Source organism: Acipenser ruthenus, chromosome 1 (genome assembly GCF_902713425.1).
Source record: "Acipenser ruthenus chromosome 1, fAciRut3.2 maternal haplotype, whole genome shotgun sequence".
NCBI lineage: Eukaryota > Metazoa > Chordata > Actinopteri > Acipenseriformes > Acipenseridae > Acipenser > Acipenser ruthenus.
In genome coordinates, this window is record NC_081189.1 from 52701110 (window position 1) to 52724806 (window position 23697).

Sequence of the window (23697 nt, forward strand, 5' to 3'; positions counted from 1 at the left end):
AATCACCATACTAAAACAATCAATGTTTCTCAGGTGTCGGGGAGAGCCAAGCAGCATTACTTCTGTTTTGTTGCAATTTAACTGCAAAAATGTACCGCATCCATACTTTAATCTCGGACAGTTATTAAGTACCGAGACAACCGTGTTTATATCAGGTGTAGTCTGAATATATAATTGTGTGTCGTCTTCGTATGAGTGAAAGCTTACACCATGACGACATATAATCAGTCCAAGTGACAGCATATAATGAATCAGCAGCCATAAACAGATTGTTAACAACTGTAACAAGGGCTGTTTCAGTGCTATGTTGTGATCTAAAACCTCACTGCAAGGGTTCATTGATGACACATTTCAAGAGGTGACTCTGTAACTCATGAGCCACCACATGTTCCAAAATTTTGGAAAGAAATGGCAGATTGGAAATAGGCCTATAATTACAGAGAACATCTGGATCGAGATTTATTTTTTTTAGCAAAGGAGTCACAACTGCATTTTTAAATGCTAATGGAACTACTCCAGTACTCAGTGATTTATTGATGATGTCGGTCACCACTGAGCTCAGAACTGGGAATTGAGACACAAAAAGTGATGTTGGTGCTTGACCCAAGAAACAAGAGGTCGGTTTCATTTTAGTGACTATTTCTACCAAGCTAGAAGAAGTAACAACCTCAGTGAAATAGGACAAGTAAGTAATGTGAAAACCGATGTGGCAGATGGCAAGACAGCATGTGGAACAGAACATGACAGTTGATGTATAATAATCCATTTTACTTGTGAAGTAGTCAAGAAACTTGTCACATTGCTCTTTAGAGCCGGTGGGTGAGACACATTTTGGTTGCAACATATTATTTACTGTTGAAAAGAGGTACCTGGGATTTGCAGAACCGTCTCTAATGAGATTAGAATAAAAAAGTGGCTGAATTTAAGGCATGTCTATATGCCAATTTATGCTCCCTCTATATTTGAAGATGAACAGTTAAACCAGTGTCCCTGCACCTGTGTTCAAGCCTACGTCCTGCTGTTTTCATGTAGTGTAGCTGATCATTGTACCATGGTTAACAATGCGTGTAGGAAACTATGCATTTTCTCAGGAGCTAAACTATAAAGAACATTACATAAGTTTGTGAAGTAAGACTCCACCATATACACCAACACCCAGGGATGAACGTCATATAGTGATGTAGCAAAAAGCTTTTCAGCAAATGCAATTGAATCGAAAGATTTAACATTGCAAAATTTAACAGTACGTTTAGCTCTGATTACTGGTAATGGTAGATCCAAGTTAAACAAAATGGCCAGAAATTGTCAGATCAAGGACTTGGAGATTAGTAACTGGCAAGCCTGTGGTGATAACCAAATCAAGGATATGACCTCGATTGTGAGTAGGGACATTTACATGTTGTGTGAATCCACAGCAATCCAAAAGAGCCAAAAACTCTCTTGACAGAGAACAGGCAGAGAGTCAACATGAATATTAAAATCACCAGAATCTGATCATACTTCAGAAGTAAAAACGGTCCGACAGCTCATTCAGAAATAGAATAAGCTTTGACCACTTGAGGTCAAATAAGTAAATAACAAAATCAATAAATCAAATAGTAAATACATAAATACATTAATACTTAAATAAATACATTACATTTATAATTAAATACATACATAGAGAATTATAAATAAAACAAAACATAGCAAATAAATATAATAGTAAAAAAACAAGACCAATAAATAGATGTCAACAAACATACATAAATAAACTGTTGGGTCACAATTTAGTTTTATTTTATGTTGTGTGCCTGAATTCAAAACATGGTGCCTGTAATGTGGAATGTTCCCACAAGGTAGGCCGCGGTGCTTCAGCTCCACCCGCCTTCTTGACTCACTGCTGATGTCTGTGGCCAGAACCCGCATTGCACAGTCTGCACTGCCGAAACACTGCCTTCTTCTCTTTGGAGAGGATGAGGCTTGGAAATTGGTGAGCTGTCAGCCTCACCGGATGTCCTGTGGTGCTTGGCCTGCCTCCCTGATCACCTGCACTGTCAAGCACGATAAATCAGAGCAGTATGGTAAAGCCACATTCTCGACTGGCAAATAAAAAAGTAAAAAACAGCAATGTAAGCATGGGAGGAGGATGATAAACTGATAAAATTACTGTGTGAATGTATGATCAACTTTTATAAGGGTAACGTTATTTGCTTCTTGGTCAAACAAAACGGCAACGCTCTACAAATAAGCTGCAAAAGGTAATGAATTCGACTAATAAACAGCAACCTTGTACCTAAAATGTCTCTTCTACAAGCATTACTACTAAAAATCAGGTTAAACATGTACTCTTAAGATGGTAAATTACAAATAAAAATGCAAATCTGTGCAGACATAAAATGACTGACAAAAAAAAAAAGACAGACTTAGAACTTCCACTACATAAAACTATGACTGAGCTGGCTTAGGGTCGATTAGATTTAAATATTTGTTATCAAATGAGGCACCCATTTACACGTGTTTGGCGCTCTAAGCCAGCTCTGAACCTGTATGTGTGCGCATAGCCCCTGAACTAACGTGCGTGACCTCAGATGTCATATCTCCATGGCAACCTCACTATACACAGGACGAAAAGTGGTTTCCCGAGTTTAGAAATTATTAAAATGCTTTTTCATATTATAGTTAACACAGCCCTTATTTGATCACTAAAAACAGATATTGTATTACACAAGTGTTTTCTTTCTTATTAGCTACAACCTAAGGGGCTAGAATAAGCATAGATCACGCAGGGGCACACATTGCTAGCTGTATAAATCTTACAGTATATGTTACTGAAGTACAGGTATTGATCCAAAAATAAAAGTTTATTTTTCCACTTGTACACTCTCATTTATATTATATGCATATATAAAACAAAACATTTCTTGTTACTAGTATTTGTAATATTCACCTGGAAGAGTTACAGAACACCCTTTAGTGTTTACAACAAACACACTACTAGCATATTGCTGTCTCCTGTGCTATACGTATTGCTGAAATATCTTTTTCAACATTAGTAGCGCTTGCTTTGATATTTTTATTCACATATCTTGGATAACGGCAAAAAACAGTGAGGGTTACATCATACTTCCGGCATTTATATCTGCCTTCCTGTTCACATATTAGCCGCCTCCGCTGATCCCGCTGTCTCCGCAGCGCCCGCCCCTGCTGTCGAGCTGTCAATCCTCTCCCTGGGTATCTTCAAAGCTTTTCTTGCTCCGAATTTTTGAATGCTGAATCTGAATTCCTGAATGGGCTGTCTTGCTTTTTTGTTTGTCTGTCGCTACACAGCCCCTGCACTCTGACTCAGCGCTGCTGTAGAACGGTCTCCTTCATTCATATAGATTAATGCTGGGACGAACACAGGATTTTCATGTTCGGATATTCGCTCACAATTTAAGTATTCGTTTGGATATTCGAAAAAGTAATAAAAGCCATTATATTGCTCTGAACGCAGGCAAAGACAACATAGCAGCAGGAGGCGTGGCCATGGCTCCTGTGTGTGTGTGCCTTTATTTTACAGCAAGACCTTACAATATGTAACACGTTAAAATAGAAAAATATCCCAGGAGTAAAGAATAAATTGTGTAGGACTTACTTTACCCAGTGAATCAACTACAAAACAAAGGGTGCCAAATAGAAGTTCAAGTTAAACGTTGTTTTGTTTATTCCCGAAATAAATAGTACATAAAGTTGACAATGCATTTTATTTATTTTTTCATTCCTTGCCATTGCTGTTTCTTCACAGTAAACAGTGGCCATAAACTCGTTTTCAGAAGCTAATAATCTGAACAAGCAAACGAAAACTGAAATGAAGGTGAAAAGAACTCACTGTTTTGCTTCTCGTTTATTACATTCCACATAACAGAAAGTCGCAACAAAAAATATATAATATCAGGGCTAGAAGTTCACTTTTTAAGGCAGTAGTGAGGATTTGCTACCTGCCTGGAAAGTAGGTAGCAAAATGGTCTTATTCGGTAGCGGTTTATTTGACTAATAATTATATATAAAAAAATAAACACCTACCTACTGTTTTAAATAACTGAATAACCCAAACTATCACATATTAGGCCTATATTTGAATCGGAAAGTATTTAATGAAACCACCTTGTGCTCAACGAAGTTATGGAACTAATGCAATTCCTTGTCGAAATGTATTTTGTTCTATCCTTAAGTTCTACAAGAATGCAACCATATCTGTCATCTAAGCATTTGCTATGCCATCAGTACGGTTAACCATGTTATGTTTCATCGGTGTAAATTAAGTGGTACGAAATTATCCTCTCATCTGTCTTCAGTTGATGACTGAGATTTTGGTAACTAACAAATCATACACACCTGTAAAGACAGCGATTTAAAAAAAAAAGGAACGTGTGCCACAATATCGTTGAATACTGCATTGTGTGACCTTATAAATGATAAGGTTACAACCACACAGTACCGCTACATTTAAAAGATTCATGCAACGTGGTATACTAACTGGTTTGTTCATAAATATGTAAAACAAGGAAGAATTTACTTGTATCATGGTAACGTTATAGCTAGCTATTTGCTCCTGTTTTTTTTTTTTTTGGGGGGGGGGGGGTTCATAGTCAGAATTGATAAAGTAATAATTATCTACCTATTATGTGTTCATTTTTAGCGTGGGTGAAACCAGGGTTAACATTCTAACAAAATAATCTCCATGACAGATTAAATTAGCATTTTATAGACACTGAATAAACTTATTATGCTGTTAGGTCATTGCCTGTTATCTTATAAAATTGTAATGTTTTCAACAGTTATTTAATTTTACTTTTGGTCTATAAAATTGTATACACTTTGTTCTGTAGTACTGTAGGTATTTGTACTCCACTGTCCAATACAATTTGCATTGTGGGCCTCGCGCGTGTCTACATGGGGCAGTACAAACCTCAGTCATCTATCGGGATGCTCTATTACCAATGTTTTCACGCTTTACAAAAGATACTAATAATGTACTGTATGTGTTAAAAAAAATGAACACCGGTAATTCTGTACGTGTTCACTCAGGGTCGGTCATAGAAACTGCAGTGTAAGGTATCAGAAAAATGCTACTGCATAAAAAAATAGTAGCAAGTTTTGGGTAGCAACATGCTACCAAATATACGTTAACTTTGAGTCTTGATAATATATACCATCTATGTAAAAATCACTACACAACATTTTCAGGAAGTTGGGTACTGTTTAAGCGAGGCTTTCAGAATGACGTGCTTGCCTTTCTGTCCCATGAGATTCTGGCTCACGCAGCACAACGCGTTTTTGTCCCAGATGACTTTCCATAGAGATCACTATGAGTGCACGCCCATAGTCTGGTTTGTTTACTTTTTGCTGTCTAAAACTTTTAAATAGAGGCTCAAGAGCTGCTGTGTTGATCCTGTGTTATATATATATATATACCTGTATATATATATATATTAATCTCACACAGATTGCGCAAATTCGGTAAATAATGCGGTACATAAGTGCAAGGTATTTTTGTCATTTGTAGCGAATACGAACATCTGATTTTTGTGTCCGAATACATGTAAAAGAAAAAATAATTTGGATATTTGTCCCAACATATATATATATATATATATATATATATATATATATATATATATATATATATATATATATATATATATTGTAAACCCCGGACTCACCACTCCTGCTGTTCAACCTAACTCATCCATGGAAACCTCCCATGGCACTGTTAGCTCTACCAGGAGAAGGTGGGATGAGACTGACCACAGGACAATGTCAGGCCCAAGTGTAGTTGTAGCAATCTCGGTTGGGAAAATAAGGCGCTGGCCAACATCTGCCTGCATTTTCCAATCTCTAGCAGCCTCCAATTGGCACAGGAAAAATCTTAGTTCTAATAGCCTTTCCTGTTGGTTGCTCTTCTGGAAGGAGAAATGTTGTTCTTTATGTGCAAGCTATTGCTGATATTGGCGGCGAGCTGTTAATCATATTACGCCATTCTTCCAGCGCTAATGCTAAGCATTGCAGCACCTGGTCATGACGCAAAGTGAAGCAACCCTGGTTCAGAGCCACCTTACATCCTGTAAGAATGTGGTTCAGGGTAGTCGGTGATGAACACAAAGAACATGCTGGTTTCTTTCCTACCCACACACTCAGGTTCTGCGTTAATAAAAGAACATCTCAGGGGAGCCAAACTGAGACCAAGGCCTCCTCTTCCCTGTTGTACTTGCCCCATGATATAATTGATATGAAGGGCAGCCTTTGCCTCTTCCATCATGTCCTTTGCTGCCCACTTTCTCCCAGTTCTCACTGTGAGTGCCACCTCCCCTACACACTCGTCACATGACCTTAGCACACTTGAATTCCTCAGTTAGAGCTGAGACTGGCAGTTGCAGTTTCCCTTTACTGTAGAGTGCTACCCTGCTGAGGCACCATGGAACTCCCAGCCATTGCTAAATGTTTATTTAGCAGACAACTTTATCCAAGGCGACTTACAGAGACTAGGGTGTGTGAACTATGCATCAGCTGCAGAGTCACTTACAACTACGTCTCACCTGAAAGACAGAGCACAAGGAGGTTAAGTGACTTGCTCAGGGTCACACAGTGAGTCAGTGGCTGAGGTGGGATTTGAATGCTGAAAAAAATCTTACCCACCACATTTAACAGGTCAATTGGATGGAATTGGCAGATTCTGGTAGATTATTTTTCTTTGGGGATACAGACGCACCTGCTCTGCACCATACTCTTGGGGCTACCTGTTTTACCCACGCTAATGTCCACAAGATTCTTAGAACCCCAGGTGCACCCTTCTGAACTCAGTATAGTACACCCAACTCTGCAGAAAAGGTTTTGGGTCATTGAGTAATTTGGTCTCCAATGTAGACCGTATGTTAGTAAAATGTATTTTGGGTGAGTAAAATACAAAATTACCTTGAAGTCATGAGTACTTTCAGTAAATACTGTACATATGACTTTCCTTATTTTCCACCTAAAAACAAACTGCGTTCACCGAGTCTCCTCCAACTAGTACTCGACTGTTACAGTTTGTCTAGTTGTTTTCTGACTCGACTGTTGCAGTTTGTCTAGTTGTGTTCTGACTCGACTGTTGCAGTTTGTCTAGTTGTGTTCTGACTCGACTGTTACAGTTTGTCTAGTTCTGTTCTGACTCGACTGTTACAGTTTGTCTAGTTGTTTTCTGTACATGTTCCTTTCCAAGTCATCTGACTCGTTCCCTAAAATATTAAAAACCAAAAAAGTCCCAAAATATACATTCTTTAAAACGACCAATACTGCACTAATGCAAATAAAGAAACAACCATATTGTATTCCTTATCGATAGCCATGCTATAGCAATATAAATCATCCCAACAGAATATTGTATTTATTATATAGATTTACCTTTCAAGAAATGTGATTGACAGATAAATTTGTAGGTTAGGTTTAGGGAGACAGTGTGAAGGATGAAGTATCCAGTCGCTTATTCACCAGTCAAACACACATTGTAAGAGAATGGATTCAACAGTATGTTACATTTTTTTATTTATTTAATTGAAAACCCTGAATTATTATCACAATTGACCATTGAGACGCCAGGAACCAAGAAGTTCAAGAAGCTTGATAACATGCAAACTCAAGCTGTGAAGCAAACTTGCTATGTAAGATATTTAGGGACCCGTCCCTCTGATTTTTTTTCATGGGAAAAAAAGGGTGTGCAGGTTTTCTGACAAACACGTTTCATGGGTAAACAGATGCACATGTGTTTTGTCTACATTTTTTGGTAGATTATTCATTAGAAGAGATAATTGGAACATTTCACAAATAACATGTTCACACAAACACACACTGAAGGGTAGAGTAACTTCAACCACACTGACATTTTTAGTTTCACTACTTGCATAATAAAATGCGAGTGAAACAACAAATGGGTCTGTGTTAGCTGTCCTAACTAGCTTTTTTTTGTGTGCGTACTATTTGTGCAGCACTTTGTTGTTTATGTAGACATCTCTCTCGACCTGCCTCAAATGCAAAAGAGGGGAAAGGGGGTGGGGAGTTGGGGGAGAACAGACTTGGTTAATTTCCCTTGTGACCCTGTTTAACAAAGTTTATAAAACATGTTTGATCTTGGCTGTCAGGTCTACTGAAAGTAAATCAGCCATGCTTTGTAGCATCGATTGGGAACTGCACTAGCTTTGCCACTTGCGAGTCTGTTAATATTGCACACATGTTTTTTGGCTTGCTTCCCTGCAGGGACTAATTAGTAGCTGCTGAAATTTGAAAACCTGCCACAACAAACACATCTTGGATTCTTTTTATTGACCCAGCGATGTCTTTTATTCGTAGCACTCGCTTCCTTGAAAGTGTTGGCTTCTTCGGCACGTTCTGTAATTTGTCAAGGGTTAAATAAGACAATTTAGAATATCTGAATCTCATTTATTTTATGTATGTTCTAAAGGGCTGAAAATACTTGGTAGTTAAATTTCAAACATTAAATGAGTGACCTCACAATGTTACAAGCTGGAAAATTGTATCAGTACTGATAATTTCCTGACTGTCACTTCTGTGAAATGAACTACAGAACAATGTAATATCACCAAGTCGAGCCAGGCATTTCTGGCACTCAAAAACAGATACCTTGGGCTCCCGAGTGGCGCATCCAGCAAAAGCACTTGCTAGAGTGCAGGATGCGCTGTATAGCCTGGATGTCACGAGTTAGAATCCAGGCTATTCCATAGCCGACTGTGGACGGGAGCTCCCAGGGGGCGACACTCAATTGGGCGAGCGTCGCCCGGGGGGAGGGAGGGTTAGGTCAGCCAGGGTGTCCTCGGCTCACCGCGCACCAGCGACCCCTGTAGTCTGGCAGGGCGCCTGCGGGCTTGCCTGTAAGCTGCCCAGAGCTGCGTTGTCCTCCGACGCTGTAGCTCTGAGGCGGCTGCACGGTGAGTCTGCAGAGTGTAAAGAAGAGGGCGGCTGACGGCACACGCTTCAGAGGACAGTGTGTGTTCATCTTCTCCCCTCCCGAGTCAGTGCAGGGGTGGTAGCGGTGAGCTGAGCCTAAAAATAATTGGGCATTTCAAATTGGGGAGAAAATAATAAAAAATAATTGGCAACGACTAAATTAAAAAAAACAAAAAAACAAAAAAACAGATACCTTTATATTTTTATCATAATTACAACGTGTATACAAAGTGTCTTCTCTGCTGGGGATCCACTATGTAAAGGCTGTTTATTTGTTCCTGATGCAGTGTTTTGAAATGAATACACTAAATAATCCTTGCATATTTAATCAATGCTTAATGTACAATAGTCTTTATTGTGTTATTCTTATGCTTTGATACATCTGATGATAAACGTATTGGCACCCTACGTTTATTATACCATAGTTTAAGGTAACAGATTAAGGACACATATTTAGTAAACTTTAACCACTTTTTAATAAAAGAAAAAGCAAAATACGCAATTTCTAGTAATTTAACAAATAATTTGTATCAAAACACAAACAAACTTTATTTAAAGTATTGGGTGTCCTCGTTTTACTTTTATTACGGCTTTTAGATGTTTATAATAATTTGTAACCAGTATGCAGGGCTAGAAGTTAACTTTTTAAGGCAGTAGTGAGGATTTGTTACCTGCCTGGAAATTAGGTAGCAAAATGGTCTTATTCGGTAGCGGTTTATTCAACTAATAATTATATATAAAAATAATTTTAAAAAATAAACACCTACCTACTGTTTTAAATAGACTGAATATCCCAAACTATCACAAAGTAGGCCTATATTTAAATCAGAAAGCGATTTAAAAAAAAAAAAAGTAACGTGTGCCGCATTATCGTTGAATCCTGCATTGTATGACCTTATAAATTATGAAAGCTAATTCCAGCACAGTACCAATACATTTAAAAGATTCAAGCAAAGTGTTACACTAATTGGTTTGTTCATAAATATGTATGCTCCCACTCACTGCATTTTTAAATGCTGTAAATGCGGTGCAATATAGATAGATAGATAGATAGATAGATAGATAGATAGATAGATAGATAGATAGATAGATAGATAGATTGTGACCGATCTGGTAAGGTTCTTGGAAGAAACAATGTCCACACAGTCGAATGCTGTAGCATATGTTTGTTGTTCACAATCAAAAAATGAAAATCAACAAACAAAAGCCTTAGCTGTTTCCGGGCCTATCTAAACAGGTGTTGCTCTGCCTACATACGAGGCAGGTTAAGCCTGTTCCCTCGTCACCAAAACCAATTCGCAGTCCAAACTCGTAATATAAATTCAGCGTGTTCGTTCACCAGCAGTACAATAATAATATTTCGCTCACTCGTTCTCTTTCGCTCTCACCCACCAAACTCCTCACGTTCCCCTCACCAAACATTCTCACACACAGGCATTTTAAATCATCGGCAATTACATCATTAAACAATTAATAGGGAGACCTTTACCAAGATGGACTCCTAATCCTAACAATCTACCGAGATGGAGTGTACACTCCTCACCCCCAAGGTCCTAAAGCCTCCAAATTGCTTTTAGGAATGTACACTCACTAGTTAAACAGAAGTACACATGGTAGTGATAATCTATTATAAAAAGAAAACAGATAGATAAATTAATGCACCTCAAGATTATATTTTGTGTATTATTCATTCTAATAAAACAAGGAAGCCGTTACTGGGACCATTATTCCAACTTCTAGGCATTGCCATGTAGTGCTGGAATCTGAATTTGAAAAACTAAATTGCAAATCTCCAAAGTAGGCTTTCACTAAATGTGTTATTGTCATCGGTACACTGAAGAAATCAAATGCTGCCTAAAGAAGTTCATGTGGCACTGAACCATATGCATTAGCCAAATCCAGGAATGTCACATGGAGATTCCTGTTGAAATTTCTTGGCAAATTTTAGACAGTTTGTTTTATGAATGTTCTTTAAAAGTGGTTTGCAGCGAGGTCTACCTGCATACAACTCTTCTGTGTTCAGGTGCTTTTGTACAGTTATTTCATGCTCTATTATACCTGATGCTTCTAAATCTTTCTTTAAGTCCGTGGCTGTTAATCCCATAATGCTCTTTGGATGTCCACTTCTTTCATTCTTTTCAGTTGAATTTGTTCTGTGGTACTTCTTGATTATTGCTCTGACTGTGGATTTTGGTATTCTACATTTCTTTGATACTGTGCTGAAGGCATTTGTAGTTTGCTACAAGTGCTTTTCTCAAATGTGAATCCAACACCTTTGTCTTGACCGTTATCTGCTATGTTGGCAAAACATTCTTCTTCAACAGATGATTGAAATAATTAGGCCTACCTCTTTTTCTGGATATTGACTTTATTATGAAGCTCAGACCCCATTCACACTGGTTATTTAAGGCGGCCCTGGGCCGCTTCAGGGCCGCCTTTTCTCATATGAGAACGCTCCAAAAAAGAAAAGCAAGCCCTAGATGCAGCCCAGGGCCTGCAACCCGGGACACATGACCAATTTGATTTTCTACATTAACACGGAAAAAAACAGATTTTCTATGATGTCAAAGCTTTTTTTGTTTTACATTTGGGGAGGGGCAAAAAACATGCAAGGCTTTTTTTGTTTGTTTGATAATAACCAAATCATTACAAGTACCATATATAAACATTAACACAGGCAAATGTCCTTTAAATTTACGTAAACTTACCTATCTGATAAAACTGCTTCTGGTATTCAAGTTCAGTGTTGAATGAGGCTTCAGTTTACTTCAGTCAGTATCCAGAGCTGTTCAAAAATACCAAAAACAATAACAATCATCCCTAATCGGATCAACGAGTCGATGGTAATGTGCTGTTCTGTACTTCATGCAGCAATGCTGTAGATTACACTTGCAGGCAGACGATTGTATAATAGGAAGCGCTAAACTTAAATTGAATGAAAGTAAACCAGCAGCAAACTTCAGATTATTTTCTGTGCTCAACGCCACCACTTTCAGACAGTCTCGCTGGAGAATGCTATAGCTATATTTTACAATAGCCATCTGGATTTTAAGTAAAAGAGTTAAGAAAACATTTACCGGTTGTGGTCCTGGGGGTTGCCACTTTTTCTTGGAATGACGCTTGAGCGTGATGATGAAATGCAGTAACCCTGCCCACAGCCTGCTTCAGCCCCGACCCAGATTCAGATATGTTGCAGGGCTGGAGTTTCACGGTATGGGTCGGCTCGGGTCGGGTATCTTGAGCAAGTTGAGGTAGTGAAAGCTAAAATCCACATTGGTTAATTGTTTCTGTTCAATTCAGAATATATTCAGCTATTGCAGCTCTGCCTGGTCAACTGTCTTGACTTTCATAACTTAAACTGACTTGCAACAGATGCATAAAAAAAAATTGCATAATTCTTAAGGCTGTACGGAAATCACAGGCCATGAATCTGTTGCGGAAACCACAACTTTTACACAGACCACAACGTTTTATAGTTGCCGCAACTTTTAATGTGACTGCAATGTTTCTATTATTTATATGTAATTTCTGTTAAATTTTGTGACTGAAGGTTTACTGTTATGCAAGTACTGTATGTTATGCGTCATTATTGTTAACTGTAACTCACTTGTATTAATGAAACACAGCGTAAAAGTTTTATTTCAAATGGTGATAAAGAGGGAGTCTTAAGAACTTATGTTCTGGTTATTTATTTTTATGTTTTTTTGTTGTTGTTGTTTTTGAACAAATTAACAAACATCCATCTTGAAAGCAAATATATTATATTTATGACCGTGCCAAAAGCGCAACTTTAATACACAGTGGCCGCAACTTCTTGGAAATTTTTACATACATATATATATACTGTATATATATATATATATATATATATATATATATATATATATATATATATATATATATATATATATACTGTTTATGTATATATATATATATACGGCTTGGAAAAATAACAACCTCTGATTGGTTAAACAGCATCACATGACCGTGCGTGTATATACAGACGTGCTCAAATTTGTTGGTACCCTTACAGCTCATTGAAATAATGCTTCATTCCTCCTGAAAAGTGATGAAATTAAAAGCTATTTTATCATGTATACTTGCATGCCTTTGGTATGTCATAGAATAAAGCAAAGAAGCTGTGAAAAGAGATGAATATATATATAAAATAAAAATGGAAGGCAAGCTAGAATCAAGCCAACTATGGGACTGGATTAAGGAGAATCCTGGTCTGCCCATGGTGATTGATGCCCTGCGGCAGAGAGACGGGGACCGATGGAGGGCCTGGCAGCGAGGACACCGCCCAAGGTCACTGGAGGAGGTAGTATAGCTTGTCCTGTGCTACCTAGAGGCAGACATGGAGAGAACAACAGCCCAGGTACCAGAGTCACCAGCGCGAGAGGGAGAAGCTGCACCAGTCTCCAGTGATAAAAGGAGACCTGCCCGCTGCTCCCGCCTCCACCACCAGGGGAGGACTACCTGCTGCTCCAACCTCCACCACCAGGGGAGGACTACCTGCCGCTCCAACCTCCACCGCCAGGGGAGGACTACCTGCCACTCCCACCTCCACTGCCATGGGAGGACTGCCTGCCACTCCCATCTCCACCGCCATGGGAGGACTACCTGCCACTCCCACCTCCACCGCCATGGGAGGACTGCCTGCCGCTCCCACCTCCACCTCCATGGGAGGACTATCTGCCGCTCCCACCTCCACTGCCATGGGAGGACTGCCTGCCACTCCCATCTCCACCGCCATGGGAGGACTACCTGCCACTCCCACCTCCACCGCCATGGGAGGACTGCCTGCCGCTCCCACCTCCACCTCCATGGGAGGACTATCTGCTGCTCCAACCTCCACCGCCAGGGGAGGACTACCTGCCGCTCCAACCTCCACTGCCATGGGAGGACTGCCTGCCGCTCCCACCTCCACCGCCATGGGAGGACTGCCTGCCACGCCCATCTCCACTGCCATGGGAGGACTCCCTGCCGCTCCCATCTCCACTGCCATGGGAGGACTCCCTGCCACTCCCACCTCCACCGCCATAGGAGGATTGCCTGCCACTCCCACCTCCACCGCCATGGGAGGACTGCCTGCCACGCCCATCTCCACTGCCATGGGAGGACTCCCTGCCGCTCCCACCTCCACTGCCATGGGAGGACTCCCTGCCGCTCCCACCTCCACCGCCATGGGAGGACTGCCTGCCGCTCCCACCTCCACCGCCATGGGAGGATTGCCTGCCGCTCCCACCTCCACCGCCATGGGAGGACTGCCTGCCGCTCTCATCTCCACTGCCATAGACCATGTGTGCTGCACACAAGGGGGGAAGATATGTGGCGGGGTGCCCCGCCCCTATGCGTATTTTTGTGTTTTATATTGTATGTATGTGGCAGCTTAATGTTGGTGTATATGTACTGGTGCACGGGTGATTTAAAATGTATATTTGTATTTAGGCACAGGGATTGCACAGTCACTTCTCATGCAGAGTAAAGTGTGTATTTGTATGTGGGCACATGGATTGCACAAATTAGTTTGCGTGCTGGGATTCAAATGAATGATTAATTAGTAATTGAATCCCAGCATAGCTGTATATATAGATGCACGAGTCACTCACTTGGGGTTGGGTGTTCGTGAGTGGAGAACAGGAGAGTGAGAGAGTAGAAATAATTGACAAAGTACAATGATACCATTCGCTCGTAGGCTGATTGGCAGACAGTTTATCTTCCAACACGATGACGAGTCAAAGCATACGGCTAAGTCAACTCTAGAATTCTTGAAGAAAACAAAGATAAAAGTTCTGGAATGGCCTTCACAATCAACAGATCTCAGTCCAATAGAAATGCTAAGGACTGATCTGAAGAAAGCTGTAGCCAAGCATTGTGTATCCAATCTGTCTGAGCTGAAGGAAATATGTAAGACAAAATGGCTCCAGATTTCACCAACAAGATTATTTGTTTAATTACTAGAAATGATGTATTTAGCGTTTTGTTGTTTAAGTTTATTGAATGGTTTTCCTTGATCTGTTACCTTGAATTATGGTATAATAAATGTAGGGTGCCAATACTTTCATCTGCGACCTTACCAGTATGCCTTGTTGTACATTTAAAATGCCTGGTTGTTAGAACGGCCAATGCTTACTATAAAGTATTAATAATTCCAACCTCCAGCCTTTCCATTGTGTGATGTATAGAAATACAAATTTTAATAAATTAAACTACAGAAGGTTTGGTGAATACCGAGGAACAAGGCTCAGTAGCTTTACAGCTTTAAAGATTGTAAACACCTTCTCAATATGATTAACTTCACACCAGCATGGGAGCACTCTTTGTAAATGAGCAAACATATTGAAAATTATAACCAGAATAACTATCTTCTAATGTGATGTGATGTGCATGAGTATAAATAAAGCTTTTAGTATTTCTGTTTTTGACAGCTCCTCCTATAAAACTACACTTCTGCATCTTTAGGTTTTTTAAGAAAATAACTGCTCAGTATATAAAGTAAAACAAAATGTATTTGATTATATTTCATGTATAGTGTAATTAATCATTCATCCCCTAAACACTGTTAAATATTACTGTTATTACTATTTGAGTCTTCTGCCATATGTCTCAATTTCCCCTTGAAATGACAGACTGTATGTATTAAAGCACCTAACAAAGAAAATGACACCCTTAATTTAAAATGAAGGTTTCAGTCCGTACTTGTGTTACAATCTATTTTCAATGGGGAGTTAATAATGAAAGTGTTGGGGATTCTTTTATATATTATTATTATTATTATTATTATTATTATTATTATTATTATTATTTTATTTTTTTAAATCTTTGGACCAAACATAGTAAAGGATTTAAGGGCATTTTAATAACTAATTACTAATAATACCTAAACTTTCAGATGTCTTTATTCCATATTTTGTGTTTGTAATGTAGTGCTAAAAAGAGCAACAACATAAGCAGTTACAGTGAAAAGCAATATCTAGACCAGATGTGTTCTGTGTCTCTGAGGAACTACTGTATATTTTAATATAAACAGTATTGGAGATTAACACATTAAAAGTAACTTGTTGCTTTAATCCAATTACAGAAGATGTAATGAGTATGCAACAGTTACCTTTTTTAATAAACAAAACATTTATGTTTACATGAAAAAAGAACATTATGCATTATAATTTATCTGTAGTTTCAGTTTATATATATATATATATATATATATATATATATATATATATATATATATATATATATATATATATATATAGTTGTCGGCTTGCTTTTGCTTAAGGAAAATTAAGGCTCATTTCAATGTTCTCCAGCTGAATTCTGTCAATACAGAATATGCAAAATGTACTACCGGTACATAAAATAATTAATCCACAATGGGGTTCCTTTAAATGAGTTTCCAGCTGGGATAAATGGTGGGGCCATATCACTTGTTTTGCAACTATAGCAGAAGCGTATGCACAGCTAAGGGGAGAAAGTAGGCTATTTTGCCATCATCCTTGGTTGCTTTGTTTTAAGTGGGTTGATCTAATTGACATCAGTAGAGAGTGTATATGGGTCGCTAGGATTGACGGTAGACTGAAGGTGGTATCTTAAAGTAGGTAAAAGGAAGTGCTACACCATGATAACAGCCAGAACGTGGGCACTGAGCTAAAACAAGACCTGCTGTGAGAGGCGGAGAATTCTTGTTGAGTGCTCAGCACCAGGGAGACAATTGTGCTAGCCTCCATTGCACACTGGACAAATACAAATAAGTTAACCTCATCACACAGATACAGCTAGGGCACCCCACAATCCACTACGAGCACTATTGCATGTTTAAAAAAGCAGTTTACGCCCAGAAGTGACAAATGTACTTCTACATGTACTGTGTAGTTACTCAATCTAAAATTACCACATTTTCCTTTAATTTGAAACTACACTGTAGCGCAGTAGCTTAACAACTTTGTTTATATTAATACACTGTATTAGGATTTGTCCAGTTTAGGGCAATTAAAGTAATAAGTATTACACTTTCAATTGTAGGACACCCAGAACATTGACACATCCCTTATGGACCCAGCCAGCAACATCACGACTCTAGTGGGACCCAATGCCTTCAGAATCCCTCTCTCAATACGACAGAAGCTCTGTGGCAGCCTGGACGCCCCTCAAACCCGAGGCAATGACTGGCGAATGTTGGCCCACAAACTGAGTTTGGACAGGTAAGCAGGGGTCCTTGATCTACGCACTAAAGCATTTACCCGAGTACTTTGACTCTCTGCATTCAGGATCCACAAGTTTGAACCTGGCAAGAGTGAACTCTTTGTCTTGATATTGTGCAGATAATTTTCAAAACTTGGTAAGTGGAATTAGAGTAAATGTACTCTTCTTTATGACTTTCAAAATTATAAATGTACTTTTGTATTTCAACAACAATATATTTACTTGTTTGCTCAATTATGTTTTGCTTTTTTGTATCTAGAATTTTTAGACATTTACTTAACAAGCATTGAAAATAACACTTTCCTTTTTGTCATTGAGGAGTTATAGGATGTAGAAAAAAAGAAATACAAATCACTTTTTTTTCTTTATAAAACCGTATTCATTTATCACTCATGAAAGTTGAGTGACAATGCCGACAGAAGTCACAAGAGCTAAACTTCATAGCTCATCGATTGCATCTAAATCCTGACCTGAATACCCCTGCACGATCAGTCCAGCTGGGCCTTCCTCAAGCAGAGATAAAAAATGTTGCCTAATAATGCTAAATGATTTGTTGGAAGCTGACCTAAAGTGGTGAAAGGTACACAAAGCCCCCATACTTTATATCACTTTCTTGAACAAAATAACCAATGAATATCTGAAAATTGTTCTGAAATTCCTAATGAATATGGGTTTCATATTTTAATACCAGCATTCTACACTCTAGGAAGTTAAGTGATTTGCTCAGGGTCATACAGTGAGTCAGTGAGTGAGCCAGAGATATGAACTGGGGACCTCCTAGTTACAAGCCCTTTTCTTTAACCACTGGACCATACAGCTTCCTATTGCACAGTTGCACAGGGAGCAACTTGCAGTTGCACAGTTTTAAAGCAGATTATTCTTGCTCACAACAACTAATCTATTCTTCACATTTTTCTTCCAAGGTATCTTAATTACTTTGCCACAAAGTCAAGTCCTACTGGAGTCATCTTGGATCTCTGGGAAGCTCAGCACTTTCCTGATGGGAACCTGAGCACACTGGCAGCTGTCCTGGAAGAAATGGGGAGACATGAGACTGTGGTCTCCTTGGCAACAGAACACTGACAGAGGCCTCTGTACTTTTAAGAAGAAAGTATGATGACAGGAAACACCATAGTTACTCACAGATCATGACCAATGACTTTTAAAGAAATCAGAAAAAAAGGACTTTCTCTCCAAAAAAATAAATGAAAATGACCATGTATATGATAATGGGAATTCAGAGTCATGGAATAGTCATGTTTTTCTTATAACAAAAGTTTCTTATAACAAAAGTTCCTGTTATCTCAGCTGTACTTCCCTTGGTACAGTTTTTATACAGTTTCCTAGGAAACGCTTTATACTGCTATCCATTTTTGTGGATGATCTTTCCTAATCCAGATTTCTACAGTGTTAAGTGTGTTTATGAAATTAAAACGGATTGAGGAGTGCAAGACAACGGGACATGAGCTAACACCAAGGCCTATCTCATCTGCTGCCTCCTGGTTTAGTTGGACAACCAAATACAGCATTTAAAATACCAGTTATATATCCAATGAATTCCTTTGTTGTTATTTTAAATTCTTATTTGTATTCTCTTCTCAACTTGCATTTTTGTCTTTAGGGATTTAAGTATACACTGCTTTATTAAAACATATTTATTTGCAATTGCTTCTTGATTTTTAAACACTTTCTACATCCCATGCCAATGCTTGTATTTTTGTTAAATAGACATTTTCCTTATTTGCTGTTGCCATCCAGTGGCCAGCGATGAGAACTGCTCATTTCTGAAGTAGCCAGTCATTCATGATATATTAGCACTCTATAAATATAAAACAGGACATTACATTACTGTACAATCATTATTTTCTAACTTTGGCCTTTGTGCCGCCATATTTATTATTATTATTATTATTATCATATTGTAGTTGTAGGTTTTTTTAGTTATCATTGCCTTACTTTGAGATAAATATGTCATCATTAATATAGCTGTAAACAACTTGACCAATAATTGTATTAATTCTTTGTGTTTGCTTGATATACAGTGGTTCTTTTAAGCACCTGCATCTGCTGAAGTGTTATTTAGTGAGCCACCTGTGATCTATAAGTATGTATTAAACCCTATAAACGCAGAGTAAAGAAATCGGGTTCAAAGAGGTGTCACTTCGCTGGCTACACATACAGTCAATTAGAACCTCGTCAACACTGCAATACTTGGTTGTCAAATAGCTTCAATTTTTTTAAATTAATTTTACTAAGTGTTAACATTGTAAATCTATTCTCCTCAGATTCCTCTGCATTAATTAAAAAAAATATTAATTTATATGTCATGTAATGATTGTGTGAAGTTTTTTCCAATCGTGGCTCCTGAAAATATATTTTTGTTTTCTGTGTTTTTTCTGGTTGTGGGTGGGAAGTAGCGTTTAGCAAACATCTAAAATGTTAAGTGTTACATCTGTAAGTGGAATGCTTTTTTATTCACTAATTCACAAGAGGTTTTGAGCAATATTAAAGTTAATTCAATGCTTCATTTGTGTTCTCCTTCCTTGGGCAAGTGCATACATAAAGTTCAATTGACCTTTCAAGCTTATTTACTTCTTATTATGATTATTTGTGGTCATTGCTCTTTGATGCTACTTTCCCCATATTACAAAGACTTCACAATATTGTTGTTTGCCAGTGTACAATACTTTGGTGCGTCATGCAGTTTTTTTTTGGTACTGTGATTCCCAAAATGTGTTTCTGGTAGATCAAAACACAGTTAGATAGATGCTGTGTTCTCAGCATTTTATAAAGGTGTTGAAATTCAATTATGGCAAACTTTGGCCTCATCTGCCACTGTAATATAAACTGTAGTTAACTCATCTATATATCTTTGTATAACAGGAACTATATTTAAGCTTCATTTTGTTTGTCTTTTTTTCATCATTATTTCATGACATTGTTGATGTAACTGCTTAAGTTGCAAAATGAATCATACATTTGCGAGATACATCAGAGTAGACAGTGTGCATGTTTAACTAAAAAACAAGGATAAATGAATACACAAAAGGGACAGACTTGTATCATTATCAAGTGCTGAAATATGTATGTTTTGATGTCTAGGAGTCTAATTTGACATTTGTCAAAAAAGATATAGCTTTTTGTTTTACAATATTTACCAACAGTGCAGTATCCTGTTTTTTTTTGTAAGAAATGGCTGATTTTCTAAAGCTGTATCTACTATGCAAATTTGGCACCCTTTATAAGAAGTACGAACAGAAAAGTGCAATTGCATTAGTTATTGTATAGTGGCAATGCTGTTCGTCTTTTTTGACACGCTACATAACTTGGTTTCTTGCAAATGCTTGCATTTCTTCTCTCAAGTCTATGTTCAAAGTGTAAGAAATACTTTTTAAACAAGTAATAAATTATATTTATAAGCAACACTGAACACTGTTCTTGTCTCTTTAATTCAGCCTATAATCAAATGAGCAAGTAGGATTCAGGACTAAAGCCAAAAAGGATAAAAAAAGAGATAGCACTGGAGAATTCCCTTGTAGAAACAGTGTTTGATATTAATTAAGAAAGAATACATATATTATAGCAGCATTATGGTTTCCACTTCGTTTCTATGTGAAACTTTTCAACCATTAATATCTTGGCAATGGTAGGGGGTAGAGTGGTGTCCCTTGGAGCATAGACACTTTGTGACATTGGGGCAGTTTACAAGCAAAAACTGAAAAACGTGACAACAGATCTCTCGCGCTTTTATGGTCATGACAGTTCTGCTTCCACGTTTACATGAGAGTTTATTTTAGAGAGAGAATTTCGTCTTCCAAATGCAAACAACCTCATTAATAATAAAATATTGGGAGGGTTTAGTTAAATGTCACCAAACACGCTGAAATGAGATGCTGCGCGATAAAGGATATTGTTCAAATAATGCATAGGGGTTTACATGAGGCTTTACGCGCTAGGCAGAGATGAAGAGACAGTTACCCCCCATCTGTCTAGAATGCAAAGGGCTTGCAGTTAAAACAGTTCATGCTGCCAAGAAGAAGAAAATAATAATAGTTATTACTATTATTGTTTAGAATTAGTTGTTCTAGAAATGGTAGAACTATCATGTGTACAAAAACCAACAGCACTCACCAATTCCCATTACTGCTTTTCTTATGCTTCTTAGGCTACTGATGTCCTTTCACACACCCATATATATATATATATTAGTCTTAGCCAACTGCGTAACTGTTAATGTGCTAAACAAAAGGATTATGCGTTCAATAATCACAAATATGCGTTAATGTGGAACAAATATATTAAAAACAATTCATGATGTGTTGGTTTCAAACACAGGTACTTTGTTGAAATATTAAAATTAATTATGCAGAAAATGTGGAAACTTACACAAACGCTGTTAATATAATAAATACATAATTTGTGTGTATTTGCTAATTATTTATAAGGGTATACAAAATCATAGGCCTACTTACAACGTAGTTGCGAAAAAAATGGATAGATGGAGAAGACGCAGACAAACACTAGCTAGATTAAGTCTTGTATGGGAAGAACTCCTTCAGTCCCATGCAATGGGTCTGCAGGAAAGGAATCGTGCATCTATTGCTTTCTCATCTAGAGCTTTCTTTCCAGCAGACACCCTCATCCACTTCGTCCCTATGTACAGACCTCTATTTGTGCATCGGCAGGAAAGACGAATGCGGGTGCATCATTGTCCCTCTGTTTGGTGGGAGGAGGTTGTGCTTCACGAGTTTTTCTCTGACGAACAATGGATTGAAACATTTCGGGTCATGCGAGCTAAGTTTGACCAACTGGTGGAACTTGTAAGGGTGGACATGGAGCCGTCACCAATACATGTCCGTATACCTGTGCGCTGCAGAAGCGAGTGGGTATTGCTCTGTACAAACTTCTTGGACCGCTGATTCGGCAGGACTGCGCACAGCAGAACGGGTGCCCAACTCAGCGGGAGCTGGGGTAGGCAACTGCAGTTCTCTTGTTATTGTGTGCAGAAATTCAGTGTGCAACGCAACCATCTCTTGGTGCTGTTGATCAGCATGGTCCAGTCTTTCCAAAAGGTGGCTGTATTGCCGATCCTGCCTAGCAGCGGTGCGTGCAGTCAGACTGTACATCCTTCTGTACTCCAGGCCCATCAGACGGTGCTCCTGGATCAGCAGCTACAGCGTTGAAAACAACTTTAATTTAAAGAAGACCAGTTGTGAATTGCTTCACAGCTTTTGTTTTACATGTGAATCCTAAGACTAATATATGAAAAACAAAACATATCGCATATGCGCACACACTTAGCCTGACATGCGTAAAATGGCTTGATATCCCCAACCATTTGTTTTTTCACAAATTATTATTAGGATTCCCATGTAAAACAGAAGCTGTGAAACAATTCACAACTGGTCTTCTTTAAATTAAAGTTAGTTTGAAAATGCTAGCTGCTGTGGTTGGGGATATCAAGCACTTTTAATTGACGCTGGGACGGTGGTGTGTATATGCGATTTGTTATTGTATTCACAAATTATTCTGAGGCTTCACAGGTAAAACACAGACTGTGAAACAATTCACATTTGGCATCCTTTAAATTAAAGTTGGTTAGAGCGCTGTAGCTGCTGTGGTTGAGGAGATAAAGCCATTTTATGTGTGTCAGGTAGGCTGTGTGCGTATATGTGGTATGTTATTGTTTTTCACAATTTATTTGTTTGATTCACATGTAAAGGAGAGCTTGTGAAACAATTCACAATTGGTCTTCACATTAAAGTTGGTTTGGACACTCTAGCTACTGTGGTTGGGGAGATAAAGCCCTTTTACGCGTGGCTGAGGCTAAGTGTGCGTGTGTGCGGTCTGTTATTATTTTCCAGAAATGATTCTTAGGATTCACATGTAAAACAGAGACTGTGAAACAATTCACAATTGGTCTACTTTAAATTAAAGTTGGTTCGAGCACTCTAGCTTCTGTGGTTGGCGAGATACAGCCATTTTCATTCATGTCGGGTTAGCTTGAGTCGAAACGAATATCAAACATCAAGCTAACTTTAGCGGTAGCATATTTTAATTTAGAAAAGTAAATGATGACTGGCGCAATTACCATATTGTATTGATGGGGCTGGTATTTCACAGGACGTCTGGGAGGATATGGATTCCAGTAAATGGTCCGATGCCACTGCCACTGGCCGGTCACCCATTAACCGGTGCATTTCCTCGCAGAACCGAAATTTGGACCTCGAGCTTTGACCGCAGGACTGCAGGCTTTTTCTCTCCTGCAGGTACAGATATTTCAGTTTCTTGAATTTATCTCGTACCTGCAGGAGCATTCTATTTATACCAAGTTCATCCAGAGCACCGGTAATACTGGTGAAAATGGTGGCATTTCTTTGGCGAGGTCGATCCAGTTGATCCATAACCCACAGGTCCGCAATAATTTGGAGGAGGAACGAGTTTCCTCATCCGTCCAGCGGAGCTGGTGTTGCGTGCTGTCAGAAGGGGTGGAAGCTTGAAACATCCTGCAGGAAAAAAGCTACATTATTTGTA

The 23697-nt window shown here is 38.6% G+C and overlaps 1 protein-coding gene across 3 annotated transcripts in view; it reads left to right on the forward strand.

Annotated features, from left to right (window-relative positions):
• Positions 1–20581, forward strand: part of LOC117421281 (netrin receptor UNC5C) — a 294417-nt gene extending 273836 nt beyond the window's left edge. For all 3 annotated transcript variants that reach the window (XM_059026125.1, XM_034035478.3, XM_034035479.3), the window contains 2 exons: positions 16984–17162; positions 18087–20581. In XM_059026125.1, coding sequence (XP_058882108.1) covers positions 16984–17162; positions 18087–18246 — 339 coding nt within the window. In that variant the 3' untranslated portion in view covers positions 18247–20581. The remainder of the gene's footprint in view (positions 1–16983; positions 17163–18086) is intronic.
• Positions 20582–23697: the final 3116 nt, after the last annotated feature.